Raw genomic sequence first — 20,987 nt, 5'->3', positions numbered from 1 at the left:
AACTGAACGGAAAAGAGGACCAGTATTATTTGCATTAATACCTATAGAAAATATTGTGGAATCGAAAATCCGCAGTGTTCTTAGGATTTTGTGAGTGGTTTTTTTTATTATTTTTAATGTTTAACTATTAGTAATTTATCGTAATATAATAATTAATGACGACTGACTTCAAACAAATGAGTATAAAATACATAATATTGTACAACATATCTACACAGGTATTTAACTTTTAAGATAACAAAAATAAGTACAGTTGCTATAGCTAAAAAAAATTAATATAGGAATCTTAAAAAAATAAGTTGAACATTGTTAGTGTGAATGTATATCTGTGAGACTGAAACTATAACTTTTTTTATTTTGATAAATCAAAACGCACATAAAATCCAGTACCTACATTATACATTGTGTTTATATCTCATTTATATATTATTATGTGTTTTAATGAATATTCTTAGTCTTCGATCGAGAAAATAATATATATATAATATGTTATGCAAATTACTTAAATTATGCATTTTTATTGTAATATTATACAAATTGTAAAATAAAAGATATTATAATGTGATTTAATGCATTTTATGTATTACAAGTAGGTATAATTATAGTGTATCTGGGTAGATCTGACTTGCAGTTATAAAAATGATAAATAAGTTCGTAAAAACCGTGTAAGATAAAAATAATTGAAATTGCAAATATGTATTTTGTTAATTTAATTTTGAATAATCACTTTAATTCTATCCACGGGATTAATTTTATTACTTCAACCTATAATTATTAATTTAGATATTTAAAAATTGAATATTCTATACTGCAACCTATTTGAGGTATTACCTAAGTATAATATATTAGTGTAAATTTGTATCTTTATATTAGGTTTGAATGCTTGATATCATTCTTATATATGTTAAAATACTTGTAAAAGTTCGAAACTCATAACATCGATCCAATGATATCAATCATTTAACTAAACAATAATGATATCTATATGTTTATAGTTCTTATAACGACTATTGTATACTTGCATTGGTGGAAAACCGTTTTTTATAATATGCAGCAATTCGAAGTTTTCGGATTTGTGTTTTTGACAATTTCGGTTATTCGTCTCAGAAAATTGGAAAAACGCAAATACATATGCCGATATCGAATTACCACGTAATCTCATGTGAATTGATTACGTTGCTGCGAAAATATTTATACGTGCTTATATATTATATTGGGGCGCCGTAGAGGTAAAGACTACAACGACGACGAGAAAAAAAAAGAACCGTCTAAGGGGAACACGTCAGATTCGCACGCACCTGACACCCTTATGCAAATCTAGAAGTTCCGTCATGTATACCGCGACAATAATTTAATCCTTTTTAAGAGATTTTCTTTGCCAGATGACTGGTTCTGTTACACAGGACCCTAAGGATTGAATACAAATTATATATACTACTATACACGGTAGTCGTCATTACGCTGTTATTATTATTATTATTATTATTATACGTACTCGCTTCTTTCGGTTATTTGCGAGATACGATTTTACGCTCCGGCCGTTTCCACACATATCTGGCCCAAAAATATGGAGGCCAATTTGAATAAAATTAATCACCGCGTGCCCTTTTTTCACACGGAAATATGCTTTTGACGAACATTCGAGTTTCTTTAAAATATTTTCATATATTTTACGGAACAGTAATACCTGTCGAAGGGTGAAAGTTTCGAACTTTATAAAAGGATTTAATATGGTAATTTAAGCCTCCGCATTATCGTCTCACAGATTAATCAATACGTTTTTTTTTTTAATTCAAAAATATATTATACGAATCGCATGTGTCGTTATAATTTCACAAAATTATTTTTAAGCTGTATGTAGTTAAAAAGTGTTGACATACAATTTAAATAATTTAATATATTTTTTTCCTAGAAAGAGTTAGTAGAATTTATTACTACAAAGATATCTAAAGTTATCAAGTTAAATTAATTTCTAATATTTTACTGACTTTGTTAAGACGCGATGTAATGTATTATTAGAATATTCATCGGAGTAAAGGGGAAAAAATGCAAACGACACGAAATATGATTGTAATTTAATATATAATAATATGAGTGTATAGGTTATGACTTTGAAATGTCGAAACCGCGGTCTTTTATACGAGAGAAATATTATACTTATAGTTTTTAAGAGTACGCGTGGTGTATACGATACAATATTATAAAACCTCATTTCCCACACACATCACCGTCGTCAAGTCCCCTTTTTGCATTACGAGTCGTGTTTTCAGAAAACGCTGTCGTGTCATTGTGCATTAATGAACGTCGTCGTCGTCTGGTGACGTCACCAGGAAATTGAAAAATATTTCGACATTCCCATACTTATTACAGACCTGCCAAAAACTTGGTCTGTTCGTTTGTATGTGTGTATGTATATTGTATACACATTATATTATAGTACGGTATTCGTTTTAATAACATCGACCCGCTACGTTACCTCGTCAGCGGATGGTTCACCCCCTTGATGAGCGAACCAAATCTCCGGATCGTGGAGGGACTTGATGCAGAATATATCATACTATATCGGTTTGTGGTGTATGTGCTGTCTGTTTTCAGCAGTGGTTTTAAACTGCCACGAGCATTCTCTAAGTGTGCCTAAAGCTTTTGAAAATTTTTTTTATCTTATGATTATTTTTACTAACTATAATATTATTATTATAGTTAATAAAAATATAATACAATTAAATTAAAATTAAATGTTAATATTAATGTACAATAAAGTACAATTTCGTTTATTTAATTTGGTGTAAAAAATTAAATAATGACTTAAAAAGAAAAAACTTTTATATGGCTAAGACATGGGCCGTCTTAAAAAAAGTTTGATACTACCGGGTTTTTTGAACATAAAATATAATTTAATTGTGGTAAATTATAATAACTATTATTGTAAGTAGGTATATATATTTTCATTATTGTTAAATGTTAATAGCTAGGAATATCTCCTAAATCCTAAGATTAAATCCTAGATCAGCGAATTTTAGTTTCCAATAGGTGAACCGATCTAGCGACCCGCGATCATGCAACGAGTAGTATGATATGCGCGAACTTAGTGACTTTGGTCAAGTATTAAATACAGAACTTCTTGGTTTTAATTATAAATATTGAAATATTTTTGTGAAAATCAAATATATCTGAACCTCACTACGGGGAATATTTCATTACATAGTACACATTGAGCGAGTAGTGTTGAATTTTAATACTTAACTAGAAAATTTTACGATGGCGACGTGACGTGAACGAATGTAATGTTATTATCATTATAGTATACACATTGCATTTTACTGACGAAATTTCGTTGTCGTTTTCTCGAAGGGGTTTATTCTATCGTGACACGACGATTTATGACGATGGTCTAGTGCTCGGTATCTAGTAGCGACGCATGCGATTTACAGGGGGACATTAGTTCAAGTTTGCCAGTATATAAAATAATAGTGTATAAATTAATGTGTGTAATGTGTATAAGCCAAGAAATTAATTTCAACGAAACGCATTATTACACATTACGCCAGAGCACGCGGGGCACATCGCACTTGCATTTATATACACACGCGGGAGCGCTGGGGGTGGACATTAATCAGGACACTTACCGTGCATATATATACACACGATAAACATATAATATACACACACATAATAAGCAGGACTTTTGTCTTATTAATCACCTCGTTTATATAATATATATATATATACGCACACATCATGCAGTTTACTTAACACGCACTTGACTTCCGATGCGATCGATCCGATGTGATGTAATCTCCGAGAGAATAAATAGCGCTTGGATTAGCTGCGGTAATCACGCCAGCAGTACGCGTTTCGTTATTTTCTTTACAAATACACACACACACACACCACACACACACACACCAAAGTCACGTACCCGTATAAACCCCGAGATTATTATTATTATTATTTCACACACGACTGTCGTGAAGTATATTTCTCGGTCGTTATATAACCGAGAATAGTGACGTATATATATATATATGTATATATTATAATAACATAATCAGCGCGGGAAATATTATTTTCCATCGGGGATCGTCCACCCTTCCCCTTGCCATCAAACACCGACCGACATTCACCTGACTCGCGGGGTGGAATATTTTTGCTCTGCAGCAGATTCAGCGATGACGGCGTGGCGATTGGCGTGCGGAGGGGGGGTAACGTGTGCGTCGCGCGCCCGGCTTATTACAAATGCAAAACTCGCCCATTCATATTCAAAATTTTATAATACGACGGCGGCACTGTCAACCGATTTGTATGCGCCGTCTCTCGCCTTGTAGGAAGTCGCGGTACGGTTGCAGGGGTTTGTGCACGAGAATGAGGGGTTGCGCGGGGGTAATAATTACTTCATACACAACCGCGCAGGAATCCTCGGCGTGTGTGTATATGCAAGAATATGCTCACGGAGACGACCAAGAAGTGTGGTGGTAGGGAGGTGGTGTAGAGCTTTGCCATACTTATTCGGTCTTAACCGCTAATTTATTCACCCGAGACCGCCGGCCGCGTTCGAATAGATTTGATTTCGTTTTATAATAATAATAACTTGCGTGGCTGTCAAGTAAGAGGGAGAATCCCCCCCCCCCCTCACATCCATTTCTCGCCAGCGCACATACGCGGAGACGACCATCTCGGGGCAGACTCTGTCTGTCTGTCTGTCTCAGTCTCTCTTATTCGTCGTCCCCCCACGACTATTGGGGAAGACGCGCATTTTACTTAAAATACCAGATGTGCAAAATTGAACGCATCTAAAGATATTTGCATCCGTCGCCACTCGCCGTCTCATATCCCAGACAACTGTGTGCGTTTTATTTCGTTCGCATCGCGGTATCGTTGTACATATTATTCTCATTGTTCCCGAGATTTTATGTGCGGTTTGCTTTAAGAAAAAAAAGTATATAATAATTCACATAGACGCCTGCATTTGTCACGAGTCTATACGATGAATATTGTATAGAATAATTTAATAACAATAATATTTACTAAGTCGTAACGATGACACGGACCATCATTGTTATCGTATACGCCGTAAAAAAAAAAAAAAAATAAATAAAAAAAAAATATTGTCATTTGATGTTCATGCAGGATTAAAGAGTTGAAAATGCTCATTTTGCGCCGTGTTTGTTTTTGTATTTTGAACATTAAAAAGAACAAAGCCATCCTACCAGAACAAAATTAAGTCGAGTGGTTTTTTTTTTCAAATACTTTTGTCGGTTTAACTGTTTATGTACCTATTTAATTCCCCATTAGGCTAAGCACCTTTTAGTGACTTCGTGTTGTCTTTGCAAGAGATCCCCTTTTGGTGTAACGTAAACGATCAAAACACTCATAATCGACTGCTGTTTACACAGAGTCACGCGCGCTTCAACGAGTCAAGAGCGTTATACGTAACAGAATGTGGAGCCAGAAAAAAATTGAATTGGATTGTTCACCGGTGTTTAAACAAGTTATGTTTTTTTCTTTTTCATAATATAATTTAATAAATGTTTTTTTTTTAAACCGCGCCTGATTGTTATTTATGTGATTGGCAGGTACTCCTACGTCGAAAAGTCAATGGCTTCATTTTACGATCATGCATCTGACAAACTAGTATTGCGAATTATAAACTTTGAAAAAATATTTTAGGTTTATATAGTATGGTAAACGAATACGGGTAATATCAAACAATCTGTCAAACAATCAAACAGGATATAGGTAGAAATTAAATTCACTTTTATAGATTTTTTATGCTATAGGTTCGAAAAAAAATATAAAAACATAAATTGATGTGCACTAACTAAAGAATATGGATTTTTTTTTACATTTTATTTTTATCATACAATATGAATTCTGCACAATTTTGGTAACTTTTTATTGAATTTATAATGTTTATTTTGCTGTTCAGAATATTGGTACCGGTACGATTAAATAAGAATCTTGTTGACTCGAATATATTTTTCTTGATAGTACTCCTCGTAGTATCTATAATTGCGTGGGCTTTTAGAAATAATATTTTATAATCCGTTCATAAAATATGTCTGACGCAACTCACCAAGGTACCGAACAATATATTTAATTAGAGCCTAACCGAAATTTTTTGGGATTATACAAATAGTAAAAAAATGTTTAAATATATACCTATAAATGCGTGTTTATATCATATAATTTATTCTGAAAGGATTGATTACAATTATTTTTACTTGAACTGAAGTAAATATTGAGATGTTAATTTTAAATTCATTATATTGACGTAGGGGGGGGGTATTTTTTTTACTTGATCGTGCCAATATTATATGTAACTGTATAGACAGAATACATAATAATATCTTCATCGGGATTTCTTTCTCTTTTCTATTTTCTTTGATGATCGATATACTTTCTCTGGTTGGGAATTTAATTAATATATATACATTCTGGCGGGAAGCGAGCGCTGCCGTAGCTTCACATGCACGTCCAGGGCTGAGACAGGCACCGGAAGAAGTGGAAACTTTGCGTATTGGCGTTCCAGATAAATTAAAATACTTGGCCGATTCTGCCCGGTTTGTGTTTGCTCACAAGACCGTCGGTATATTAATGCGTTTCGGATGACAGCCGAACGGGCGACACAAAGAAGTCGAAGACGGGAAAGATATAGACGAACGGCGGACGAGTAGTTGGAGAGGTATCTGTATACACTTGAACGAAATGTCTTTTTGATAAATTAGAAAGTCGACCGTCGAGTAAATAACCCTTGCCTCGTGCATATTTCATTAAAACTTTTGCTGTGGCAGTGTTTGTTTTTATATGCCGGTGAGTTGACGATGGCGTCGGGCGCGTGTATATGTGTGTTTGCCAAGTCTCCCTCATTTTAACTTTGAAATTACTAGTTTTGGGGTTTTGTTTTTTTTTCTTTTTCTAGTAAATATGACGTATAAGGTACGATATAGGTTAAACATATAACAAGGAAAACGCTCACGTCAATTTTATGTACATAAATATATATTATATGTGGCAGTTTAGTTTGGAATATACGTGTAGTATAATATAATTAATAATACAGTAAAGCTTAAATAAAGTATAATGTAACGATCTATTTTGTTTTTTTTTGTTTTTAATATTGTTTGACGAAAATATAATTATATATTATCTTAAACGAATTGGTTCTAAATCTTTAATAATTTAATGACCTATTATAAAACATAGTGTTTATTTTAGAGCCATAATAACACATATTATACGAGTATTACTGATACAGGATTGTATTTATGATTGTTATGTAGATATATTATAGCAGTACTCAAATAACATTATTTACTATGTATATATATATAAAAATAATAATAATAAATAAATAAATAAAACGTAATAATTGTAGGTACTTACTTTGCTCATTGCTTGTTTGTATCTCACTCGCCGGACTGACAGGTCTAAAACAAAAAAAATTGTACATCAATACGTTAGAATCACTCTTGAAAATAACAGTTTAAAAAAAAAAATAAAAATATTTACGTACAATGTACATATTATCATACATATATATTATATATAAATATAAATTATATTATTTGTATATAATATGACCATAGCGATAGGTGACCCCTTGTAAACGTCATATAGGGGCGATAAAAAAATATTTCGAGCACATAACGATGCACACAAGGACCTCTTTAATAGACTACCTGTTGAACGATGTATAACGTGTCGGTTAAAGTATTAAAAGGCCGTATATGTATGTGTGAACTGGCCTATTAAATACATACATGACCGCATAAACCTCGGGTCTTTATATTTTCATTTTTTTTTATCATTGTGTTGGCGGTGTATCATTTAACAAAAGACGTCCCCTACACAATGTATAGCTAACTTTTTTTTTTTTTTTATTCCCTTAGACTTTTGTGATCTCTTTTGCAGAGGCTTAAGTCTTTCGCACCCCTTCTGTGAAACAGCGTAGAAAGAAAAATAAAATACCTTTGCAGAGGTGTCTGGAAGTGTATACGAGAGAAAAACAGCACGCGAGGGATTTTATGCGTTCTGCCGTGTCCCCTCTCTGCGTGCTGCTCCGCAGTGATTTCCCGCGCACGCGGTGGTCTATGCTAAGCTTTTTAGGGGAAACGGTTTAAGGCTCTAGTCTATATTCCCTGCCCGATAAGCAGTTTTTGACTTTTCGGGCAGAGTAGGAGCAATGTCAAATATGAAACACCGTTTTACTTCTATGCGTATATATTATATTATACAGATAAAAAGATAAAACCATTCTACACATATACAAGCATGGAACGAGAGCGTATTATTACACGTCTATGCGTATATACATTTATGACATACAACTTTTTTCGTCACGTTCAACATATATATATATATATATATATACGACATTATTACGGTATACGTATATTTGATAGAGAGAAACTGAAGGGTTCGGTGGCAGGGACGACAATGAAAACCTTTGAAAAAACGAAAACTTTTTTATATTTAGTCGGATGGGCGCGACGATGCGATCGGCCGAGAGTGATCTTGATTGCGTTTATGCGCTGCTGCAGAGGAGTCTCATTGTAAACGGTAGTGATATGTTGTGTGTGAGTGTTGGTGTGGGTCGGATATAGGGGTGGAAAGGGTGAAGGTAGAATGGCGGTACCATGTTATTGTCAAGATATATGAGGGTCCGGTGGGGTGTAAGGGCTGCAAGGAGAGGACGGCTGCAGCAGCAGCAAGATGGACGGAGTTTGAACGGATAGAGGGGAACTGCACGGCGCGAGGCGAAACGGCCGTTTGATCAATATGCGACCCTTTAATGTCTTCATTACGACTTGCAGAGCGGCGTGTATTTATGCATATAATCTGACTATCGGCCGTAACAAAGCTTCCCCTCGCCTCCACTTCGTACCAAGTCGCCCCGATGGATCGAGACGGTCGAATGGGCGGGCGTGTTAGGAAGCTCACAAAAACGGACTCGGCGGATGTTCTTAAAAAGAACTCTCGCGTAGTCGACGATGTTTTCGTCGTCATCGTTGTCGTAGCAGTAGTGGTTGTGTGCATTTACCGGGCCGGAACCACTGGACCGGAACTGTGCTGATATACCACGGTCCCGCAGCGCCAGAAAACGGTTTTATATGCTCAACGCACTGTATATACTTGGCAAACAAGAACAATTATATCGCTCAGTTCTTCTGCAGCCTCGTTGTACAATACGGGCAGATTAGGTCTCTTTTGGAAATTTTAGACCGGTGGAAAAAACTGAACGAATTTAAGGTTATGCGGTTTTTTTTACTCAACAAACTTGGCCGTCTCTCCGGATGTGACAGAGAGAGAGAGAGAGAGAGAGAGATCAAGAGATAGAAAGAGAGAGAGATAAACTTGGGCGCCGACCACGTGCTTAATATGCTGTATAGTTTTAGGTAAAGTTATTGAAACTGTACATGTACAATAATACTGTATCCCCGAAATGTATTATATAAGTATATGTTAAATAATATATTCCCGGAGTAACTTATATTAATATTAATCCACGTATTAAAATAACCGCGTGTTGCCAAATTAATTTTACTTCTAAAAGTATCGGTGACTATAATAATTTATTACCATCTGGTTGTACTTGCTATGGATTGTTATAACGAGAATTTCGTTATATTCAAATTTCAATTATACCTAATGTTTCGTATCATATTATACAGTTGGGACGTGTCGTGTGTGTATACAAAAAATATGCATTCTTGTCTTACGTCAAATCCTTGAAGTACCTCTGGTGAGAACCTTTACACTGAAACGCTAAAATATATTCTTAGCGGTAGTATTGTACAATTATATTATACTATCGAAAATTATTAATCGGTAAGATTATAATATTATACAGTCGCTTAACACTTTGCGTGTGGCTTACAATTTGTTTACGACACTCATAATACAACGTTGAATATGCCATTGTTTTAATCCACCGACCTTTTTTTTCCGCCCTCATTATTGTTATTTGCACATAAAAACCGTTTGTAAACACGTCTGGGGGCTAGGATGACAATACTGAAGAGCCACTGGTGCACTCAACAGGGTGTTTTTAATTCCTGAATTAAGTGTTGGTTTTTTTCTATCGCGTTGCTTTTTCAGGACCTTTTTTTTTAAATATAAAAAAAAAGTGTGATAACGAAGGGATTGTTCTAACGATACCAGAGGAGCCGTGGGGGCGGCCGCGAGCCTGTTTTCACCAGTAAATGTCTGATTTTCCGTCGACGATGATCTTTTCAAGTATCACCCTTTTTTTTACTTTGAGTATTTTTATTTGCATTTTTACTCCAAGATAACAACCCTTTTCTCAGTTCTAAACTCGTAGCCTATGCACTTAAAGCAGATTTCCCACAACCCCATTCATTCTAACTGGCCAATTACATTACTTAAGGCCATACAACAAAAATAAATTCTTTAAAACGTTTCTAATGTTAATATATTAAGATATAAAAGTAATAAATTTACATTTAATATAAAATATATTATACAATGTATAATACAGCATTTCAACTATTTGGTTATTATTAAATTTTACTATTTATTCATTTAAATTTAAGATTTTAAAACGTACCATTCTTTAGTATTATTTCATTCCATTTATTTTTCTTAGTACCTATATTTAAATTAGTATAAATAATACATCTTAAAAATATAATTAAAAATCACGTAGTATTAAAAGTCCGTAAATTCAACATTCGGAATATAATTTGGTTTTAATATTAGTCATTATAATAATTGTTTGACCGAAATATATAGTTTTGAGAACACAAATTAACACGCGAATAAAATAGCAACAAAAATTATAATATTATACACGCACAATATATATATAATATTATTAAATTAGTATTTATTAATTACTTTAATAGTGCTAATACCTATAATGTACAAGAACTTAATTAAAGTTATTGATATCACGATATAACAATTGAATATTTTTAAGAAATTTCGTTCTTATAGATGTTATTGTTAAAGCATTTATGGAAAAATCAGTAAATATAGCGAAATCGGGGACGCCATCGTTTGGCGGATTTGTGTACCGTTTTGTCTCTATCGTTGTTGTCGATCTCATAATATAATATGGACACAGTCATTATTAGCCTGCTGCAGTCTCTCTGACTTCCGGGCTCGTCGTAAAGTCGGTGCTCCCCTTTGCCAGAACGGCTTATCCTAATCGACAGACCGTGGTAGCCGATCGCCGCCACGTCGGAGTAGTTCAGCGGGATATGGCGTGGTAGGGGGTGGTCTGGATTTCGTCTTTACGACAGTTATTATTAGGTTTAGTCTCCGCAGCCTCATCCCGCCATATATATGTTATATATATATAATATTACACCGATACGAGAACGTCTTATACATATACATATATATATATATATCTTCAGATATCGAACGCCAGGATTATCGAAACCGACACCAGCCGACCGCCCTCCCCATTTTATCAGTATAATAATAATGATAATAATAATAATAATAATCGCCGCGTTTGAACGTGGAACTAAATAAAAACCGTCCGTGGCGGGATATCGTCGTTTAATCAAATTTCGACTAACACAGCGAATTTTATCATTTCTCCCCGATCCAGCAATTGTACACAGACACACACAAACACACACACACACACACACACACGTATACATAAAGTAGAGCGTTGGTCGTGGAAAAACTATACGTGTATATGCCGAGTCAATAGTGTAAAACCCTCGGCGTCTCTGCGCGTTACCGACCCGGCCAGTCCCGTGATTACCGCGGGGCGGATGTGGTACGTGGAGGGTGCAACGTCTTAACGTTAGTTCAATATTTGCTCTGCGAGCCCGGGGTCTAATCCAGAACCAAGGGATCAGAGAGCGGTGGCGGTAGCAGCGACGTGCGTGCGTGTTTGATGAGAAATGCCGAGGGAGCCGCGAACGATCCCCCACCGTTACTATTTTACAGCGGTAATTAAAAGTCAGCAAAGGTTTGCGAAAGTTCAGCCGTAGTGCGATGTATATATATGTGTGTGTATGTGTGTGTGTACGTATACACGGTTTTCGTTTTCTTTTTTCTAGTTTTTTCCCCATTTTTCCTCGTATAGTCGTATATAAGATGTATACTAAACACGCCGTGTATCTATACATGAAAACGTAGTTTGTTATTCCGACTTGCGGTGGTAGTTGATTACATAACATCATTACTGCATGTGAAACGTGCGCCCGATGAGTACATACAACATGTATAAGTAGTTACGATTTTAATCAATCTTAATTTTTTACTTGGATGGTAGGGAGATGGACAAATTTATGCGCAATAGACTCGTGAGGACACCAACCTCACAATCATTTTAGGCTTATCTTTTGAAATCTTCTTAGATTTTTATATTATATTTTATTGATGTGTTATTTCACACATCACAATAAAATTGGTGAAGCACAATATTTTACTGTTAAAAAGCAAACTGACTGTCGTTTTTTAAACATTCGTTTAAATATTATTGGAAATATCTTTTATGTTATGTATTAAAGAAAGATTTGAAAATCCGCTTTGATGCATTAGAGCTTTAGGTTATGATTTTATTCTCTGTATTGCAGACTATAAATGTTCACGTGTAGCTGAACTGACGGTAACGCTACGAATAAAAGGTAATATAAATTAGGGAAGATGGATTTATCCGATATTAATCACAAATATAAATAGATAATCGCCGATAACCACAGTATGATAATAAATATAGCTAATAAATAGCTTAAAAAATCACAAAATCAAGTTGCAGTGCCGTAGACTTTGGCTTAAGTTTATTTAGGTTTTACTGATGTGTAAAAAAAAATTAAAAAATGTTATACATTATATTATTTCAAATAATTATGAAATATGATATAATTTTATTTGTAGTAAACATCATGCATCATAGGCAAAGGTAAGCTCATTTTAGCTCTCCAAATTGTGGTTACGTATATATATTTACTGTAACACTAGATATATAAATTGTATACGTGTATATGTATTTATATGATATTATAGGGTCGTGATCTTGACAGTGGGATATACACAGTTTCGATCTAAAACCGATTGGGCTGTGCCGGTTACACGCGCGCGTTCATTTATGGTCAATTCCCATGGTTGTTGTAAACCGGCGACACTGCAGTGATCGAAAAAAGAATTCGGGAAAATAGGAGCAAATAACAAACTACAAAAAAATAAAACTTATTCTGAGGGTCTAAAACGCCGTAAACATATCCGTTTTACGGACTTATTCCGGGCAGCGAAACGGTTTCCCGCGGACTGGAATAGTGTATTATTACTACGTATCTCGTCGCGTGTATGCAATCCCGGCTAATTCGTTGTAATATATAAGTAAACAATATACAGAGAGCAATTGTTTTTCGCTTGCCCGCCAGACGAGGGATCGAAATTAATTTTTCACGATCCACTGACGTGTCGGCACTCGAGGGGAAAACCGACCTACCTACCGACCGGCTTTGCTGTTTCACCGTATACACAAATTTTGTAGAAACTGATGGAGGTGGTGGTGATGACCGGGAGCCTACGTCCGATCTGAAGACATGCTGTCTCCGTCCGTCCGGCTGTTAATTACCCGGCTGTCAGAACCATTACAGTAGTCGTCTCGTTTCGTTGCTAAGCGAATCGCATAAATATTCACGCACACAAATGCAAACTCGTATATATACAAGTAATATGTGTATATGTATATAAGCGTGTGTGTGGGTGTATATCCCTTCTCGTACGAATTTGTGGGGTCTCATACACCCTATAAGCCGATTACAATAAGATACCGCGACGAGTCAAAAATAATAATTTAATACGTCGAAATAACCTATAACATTGCTGTAATTTTAGTGATTTAAATATATAGTTTAAAAAAAACACACACCTATTTGATTGATTTCATTACAAATACACATATTGTTCCTACCTATCTTATTATTGTTGGCAATTAAAAACATAGTTACACTTCGAAAACCACGCGACTTTATGCTATACATTTATACCACCGTAAAGAGTATAATGTCATTTTTGTACTAAAAAAAGTTGAATATCTGTTTTATAAAACTATTCAACTAAGAATTTGTAACTTTTTATGTATTTCATATCGTTGTCGATTAAATCTTGCGTGTGACACTTACCATACTTACTATACTTAATAGTACGAAGTATAAAGTTTATTTTTTTTAATATTTTGTATTTGTATATCGATCATACTGGAAATTTGATAATATATATCTACTATTATATTGAAACGATTAAAACACACAATTAATTGCCACTTCAGCAGTAACAGTTATCGGTTGAGATAGATTAAGGAATATTTAAAGCTATAACTAAGTATAATATATAAACAGCGGCCGAAGATGAAAATTATTCCAGTTCATGGGGAATAATAATAATGATAATATAACCTTTGTTGGAGCATAAAATATTCTATCGTCTATACTCTGACAGTCTAGTTAACGTCTCGTAATTTATGAACTCGTCAGGAACTCTCTCTCTCTCTTTCCTTCACTACCTTGTGTTTGCTAGCTTTATGTACGAAATAAAATTGAATTATGACCGTGAATAGCTCTTCTGCACAAGGGTTTTACCTGCTTTTTTATATATTATATTTTGCACCCGAAACATCTTCCGAGGTGCCAAACGCAGATAATACGCTCGTTTTTTGTGGGAAAAATATATGCTACACGATTTACCCCTTGGCGTTCTTGGAAGTTTCTTAAGTTTCTCTCTACTCTACGAGAAACTGCTGCTAATTCCGTTCGTAGTTTCTCGGTTTGCCATTTCAAAACGTTTCTCTCGGTGACGTGCATGTCATTGTTTAGGGGCGCGGGTTGGTAGTTTCGTTAAGTTTCGCTGCAGTAATATGCTTCCGGCGAAGAACATGTACGCGGCATCCGGTCGTTCATTTGGATATCCGGCGTACTGCCATAACGAGCCCCCGAGGTACACGTCGTCTCTACCACGCCACCGCCAACCGCCGCCGCCTTCGCCGCTGACACGACGTTCTCGATAGAGTTTAAACTCGTTGCCCACGGTTATTTACTATAATATCCTCTTTTTATTTATATTTCATTTAATTTTGTTTCAGTTGCTTATTATTATTATTTTCAAACATTTTTCATCCTACCCGTGCCAATTAGTTCGGCGATAAGATAATTACACACGGTGATCGACGACTATGTAAAATAATTAAGCAACCGAAACGCCTGCAGTGAACGCTTGCAGTGACCGAGCGCGGCTGTACGGGAAGAGAAAGAGAAAGAGAGAGTTTTCGCGCCGTACTTCATTATAATAAATTCGCAAAACCATCGATCATCCAATTAACGTTATATAGCGGCGGCATCACGGGGAAACAGATCAATCATCTATGCCTTCTGAGTCCCGTTACAGCATACCCATTATCCTGTCACCACCAATCCCAGATGTCCCTGTGTATGTATATAGTATATTATATACATATAAAAAAAGGTCCGAAAAAAATGGGAAAAAAATCTCGCTATATAAAGTTAAAACCGACACGGCCACTAAAAATATAAGAATCACAATGATGACGGGCGAGGCGGGAGTGGGAAAAAAAACGCCAGATGAAATTGATGAAGGGAAAACACTCCCTTTCCGGATGACGGTAATTGTCGACTGTTTCGAGGGCGTCAAAAGAAAACGATTTTTTTCGCACAACACTCAAATCGGACCAGCTTTTTTTCTGGTTTTTTTTGCGGTATATTATATAAACGCGTCGTCGGTTTGCTTGGTTAATTCCCGTTCGGTTGATTTAACACGAAAAGCGACGAGCGAAAAAAGTCATACCGAAGATTCGTCGATAAATATAAAATGCCGACAAAAGAATCCGGTGCGGACGATTTGACTGTGACGACGTTTTATATTGTATCGGAATGACCTCGCGTTATCGCCAGGCAAATCGTATCAATGTCGCTCCACGCCAATTGTGATAAGGAACGCCCCCGCCTACGAATGCCTCAACACTATTTTCTTCGAATGCCGCAATGGTTTATTATTATTATAACCGCGTGTGATGTATGGACCCATTGTGTCTCGTGTTCCGGATGCGGAACTCGAGGCGAAACTTGTATACGCTCGCACGACAAACGCACTTATACTTATTACCGGAGACACTTGTTTAAGTTTCGTGCAAGTGCTTAACGATTATAATACAGTCGTAATAATATCATGAGTGATGGTGGTGGTTTTTGTCTTGAATGCGGATTATAGTAAATTTATTGTACGGAACTATGACGGAACTATAATGTCGAGGTAGTGCTGGCCGCACATTAACGCACATAATATTATATATTATATATGCCCCACGTCGAGAATTAAATATACTTAGAACTAACGTTATGGCGTTCAGTAATATCATATATTATTACGACGTGAATGAATATTAATGTAACACATTAATATGTTTATTAATGTATTATATACAGGGACGGGGAAAATACTTTTAAGCTAATATTGCGATACTTGAATATACTAAATAATTACATTAAAATAAAATAGTCACAGGTTTTTAAAAACTTATATTAGATATTTATAATATACCTACCTATTTTATCTATGATACATATTATATGTTTAAGAAACGTTTAAAATATATTACTATTACATACGTATGAAAAATAACGAAAAATATATCAAAGACTGACGACGTTTGTTGATGACGTTTTATAATTAGTATTGAAACAGTATGTTAATTTAGATACTCAACCACGAATCACTATGTAATACGACTGTTATGGCTCACGTCGTAAATCGTTTGACCGTTCTGTTGACGTCCGAATTTTATTTTTCATATAATATATACGTTGACCGTTACGAGAAACGATATAATATTGCGGTTTTGCCAAAGCGTTTTATATGAAACAGCTAATTTCGGATTCTCCGGAGCCACGGTTCGACCCCAACAACAAGTTCGGTGGTATATTTGTTTAGGGTCGGTCTAAATAGCGGTTCCATGCAAACGTCCGAACATAATATATTTGAACTACATAATACGCCCGGTAGAGTGTCGACGTGTTTGCCGACAGTGTTTCGAGTAAATCAAAAAGGAACGAAACTAAAGTATAATATTATAGTTATGAACGGACCATCTCCCCCTTTTGTAAATAATAATAATAATAATAATAAAAAAAATGGTAAATAAAATAGTAGACATCGTTTGTACAAATAGACGGCAATTTTGTCTTCGATGTAGAAATGGGGTTTTTTTATATACGTATATAACACTCAGTGTGCACACACTCGAACATTTTATTATTATGACAACGCATTTGAGCCGGCAACGTCCCTACTAATGGATAGCCGGAGAAAGCCTTATCGGCAACGATTGAAGGGAACACTTTACGACTCCCCGATCGCTTGTAAAATCCGGAAAAGGGTTAAGCAGCAGAGCTTGACGCAATAATTTCGGAAAGACGCCCCTGAATCGCTGCTGTCTTTCTCCCTTATATAAGGCGCTCTCATTGGATTTCCAAGGACAAATGCTATACATCTATCTCTCTCTCTATATATAATATAATGTATTCCTCGTTATCGAATTTAACACCGAAATCGCTTTGATTAAACTACGTTAAATAGCCGGCGGTCGTAGAATAGCCAAATAACGCATCGGAGTTATTATATTTGTCTGTATAAACTGTAAATAATATATTTTACTCGGGAAACATTTAAGTATTAGATTAATAAAAACAAGTTTAGAATATTTGGCAATAGGTACATACCTAGAAGTTCTATATTATACCCAACAACTATATTTGTACAATAATATGTTTAATGTTTATAATATGTCCTGTAGTATAATAATTATTTTATCTTATTTTATATAATCGGCATATTATAATGTAATCGCTAAATCATAATATTATAACGATATATAAACTATATGATTTGACGAATTGTCATAAACATAACCATACAGCTTATAAAATTATAAATAATCGAACTCGGTAATATATTTCTAATAAATATTAAATTAAAACTTTTAAACAAAATTACAGTTTAAAATTCTTAAGTTAATATTCTAAGCATTTATGTCACGAACAAATTTTGATCCAATATACTATCAGATGAGCTTTATCTACGGTCTATCTTGCCTATAATCTTTTATCAACTAGAGTGGTTTTGTTTAAGGGGACTATGTGGGGTTGAATTGGAGTCGCAATTGTATTTAGTTTTATAGTTTTTTGGGCGACCTAGCTGTTTCTTTTTGGTGGACATCCGACTATCCGAGTCAGATTTTACTCGCTTCCAGACGTATGAATGTGTGATTTAGGTTTAATTGTTTATTAATATAGTACAATGGGCGCCACTTTCTTCGCATTGCCCTTAGAATGTTTGGGTTGCTAATTGCTCGATTAGGTATGTTATTATACCTTTTATTTTCTGGGTTATAAGTGTTCTAATAATATATTAATCGGCTAAATACATAACACAGTTAGTATAGTAATAAGTTTTATTATTGTTAATTTACGTAAATTAACGAGCGGAAAACTTAAAAAAAAACATGTCTCATGTTGTGCTAACATACGACGGTTGTATCGAGCTAGGAAAACAAATTTATTTATGTGATTAAGTGTTGTCACACACACTCAGTAGAACAGGTGTCTCAATGTAGAATATTAAGCACATACACATAATCGCGGACGTTTTAGTAGACTTTGAAGGGTAGTTTGAAGTGGTATCATATTATTTCAAGCGGATTAAAAAAAAGCCTATTGACTCGAAGTGTACACCAATCGCTTAATTAGATAGGTCCGGCGGTGATCGCAATATTGTAAACGTATATAGTTATATATACTATACACCCCCGCCAACTTCCGAGACATTCCTAAAAATAAATTTCATGAACGGCGTTTAATTAAAAGTAGTGCTGAGCCAGCAAGCCAGTCATTTGGCCGGTCGGTCGGACGGGCCCTCTCCCGCGAAAACTCCTGTAAACACACGGAGGCGGCGTTGGACGGGCGAGCCAATATTTGGGTGCGACGGTGGGAGTGTTGAACGGGTGTAAGTTCTTTCGGTCGTATTGTGCACACGCACACACATACAAATTAATACATAAATACACGCACACACATACATCGCGCCTGCTGCAGGGAAGAGATCGGTCGATAATTATAATTATGATAATAATCGTAACGCGCGTTCGTTTTTGGCGAATTTTCGACGCTCGAGGGCGCCGCCGGTTCTGGATGTTAAAATTTTTTTTAATTAAATCCGTTCGTCTGGAGCGTGAGTGCGACGCGGGCGAGGAGTCAGCCTCCGTAAACGTAGACGGGGAGGGATAAAGAATAACGGTATTAATTGTTTTAATTCGTCCGGCCGTTTATGCAAATCTATCGGCGGCGGCGGCGGCGGCATCGTCGAACACTGGCAGCAGTCGTATATTTATATTTATACTCACACAATCACACCAGTATATGCCGGGTTTCCCTATAGTGACGTCGTCGTCATAGGACTCTTTTGTTGTATAGCGACTTGACACTTCGCACCCCACCGAGTAAAAAGGATTATTATTAAAAAAAAAAATACATCCAGAGAAACTGGAGGATGGCCGAACACAGCAGCTAGCAGCTGTTGTTCCTGTTTAGGCGATTTTTCGTTGGCATGTGCAAGAATAACTTCGTTCAACGTCATTGTCAAATAATTCACAAAATAATATTAACATTACACGAAATACTTGAGTTATTCTTCCCGTTTCACAGTACCCATTCAAATTTTATGTAACGAATTCAAACAAACATGCCACTATTGCGATACGTCAACGAATCGTATTGCAGTTTAAATAATAAGAATTTTTCAATCACGCGTTTACCAATTTGGTATGATCAATTATTATTGAGATGTTTTGTTACTCGACCAATGAAACTAAATCGTCTGTGGTAGTTTTTTTTGAATAAATATTTCAAAGAAAACACTATATTTTATTGTTGCAATAACATTATACATAAAATACTATAATCAAAATATGTGAGCATATCAAAAATATAATATATTTTAACTCTATGAATGCATATTATAGAATTACTATTTAATTACTTTCAATAAAAAAAATGTATACAATGCACATTGTACAGTTATTTATTCGAAAATGCATGTTTTATTTTTGATATATCGAGTTTTCAAACATTTCACAAAAAAATGTCGTTTAAAATATAATATAATATAATATTAATTCCAAAAGAGGATATTCATTTGGTTTTATTTTTAAGCATTTTGCTCGAGTTCGCACATTAAGAATCCACTAACCACCCGCCCATCCACGGCAGTCAGATTAATCTCAAAAGAAGAAAACGCTATACTTTTCCCTCTATCTCTTCGCCACTTTTCGACCAAGTGGGCTGGAAAACTTAAAATCCTTTGTCTTTATTTTCAGGCTTCGACGACTAAATTTATAATTTACCTCCTTCTGAAGTAAGTTCGTTATATAATAAAAAAACGTGCACGTGACGTGTGTGTTTATATATTTTTAAAATATACTGGATAGTACACACTCAGGGGAATCGCGTATTTCTATTTCTTGGATTTGATTTTTGGTTACTATATAGTAGAATATAACGATGACATTGACCACGAGACTTGTGTTTGTATATAGTATATATATAGACATAGATAGATACACAGTGCGCTTGCATGTAGCGTACAATATAATTGAATTGCGGGGAAAACGGAATAATTGATTCGTATTGAACTTAAAAGCACACGTCCTGACTAAGTGTCACCCAGAAGTTTCCTTCGTCCCCGGAGATGAGATTCGGACCGGAATGGACATTGCAAATAAAAGACGTATCCTGTTCCCCCCGCTCCGGCTGTATTCGGTTAAGACTGATTGGGCACGATGCAAGAGAAAGGAATGAAAAATTTACACACACACATACACACAAAGTATACGGTACATGGGGCGCACATATATACTTAGATTGCATTAGACGACCCGTTGCCCAACTTTGTCCTTTCGCCGTCTTCGTGAGAACCTGATAAATCAACAC

At 35.3% G+C, this 20,987-nt stretch overlaps 1 protein-coding gene across 1 annotated transcript in view; it reads right to left on the bottom strand.

Annotated features, from left to right (window-relative positions):
* The window catches only part of LOC114126281 (uncharacterized), a 230,168-nt gene that overhangs the window by 30,216 nt on the left and 178,965 nt on the right, over positions 1–20,987 (bottom strand). Inside the window, 1 exon segment of the mRNA XM_050198555.1 lies at positions 7,384–7,427. Within this exon segment, the coding sequence (XP_050054512.1) occupies positions 7,384–7,427 (44 nt within the window).

Source organism: Aphis gossypii, chromosome 1 (genome assembly GCF_020184175.1).
Source record: "Aphis gossypii isolate Hap1 chromosome 1, ASM2018417v2, whole genome shotgun sequence".
Taxonomy (NCBI): domain Eukaryota; kingdom Metazoa; phylum Arthropoda; class Insecta; order Hemiptera; family Aphididae; genus Aphis; species Aphis gossypii.
Note: the sequence above shows the minus strand (reverse complement) of the source record. Positions and strands in the feature narration are given on the sequence as shown.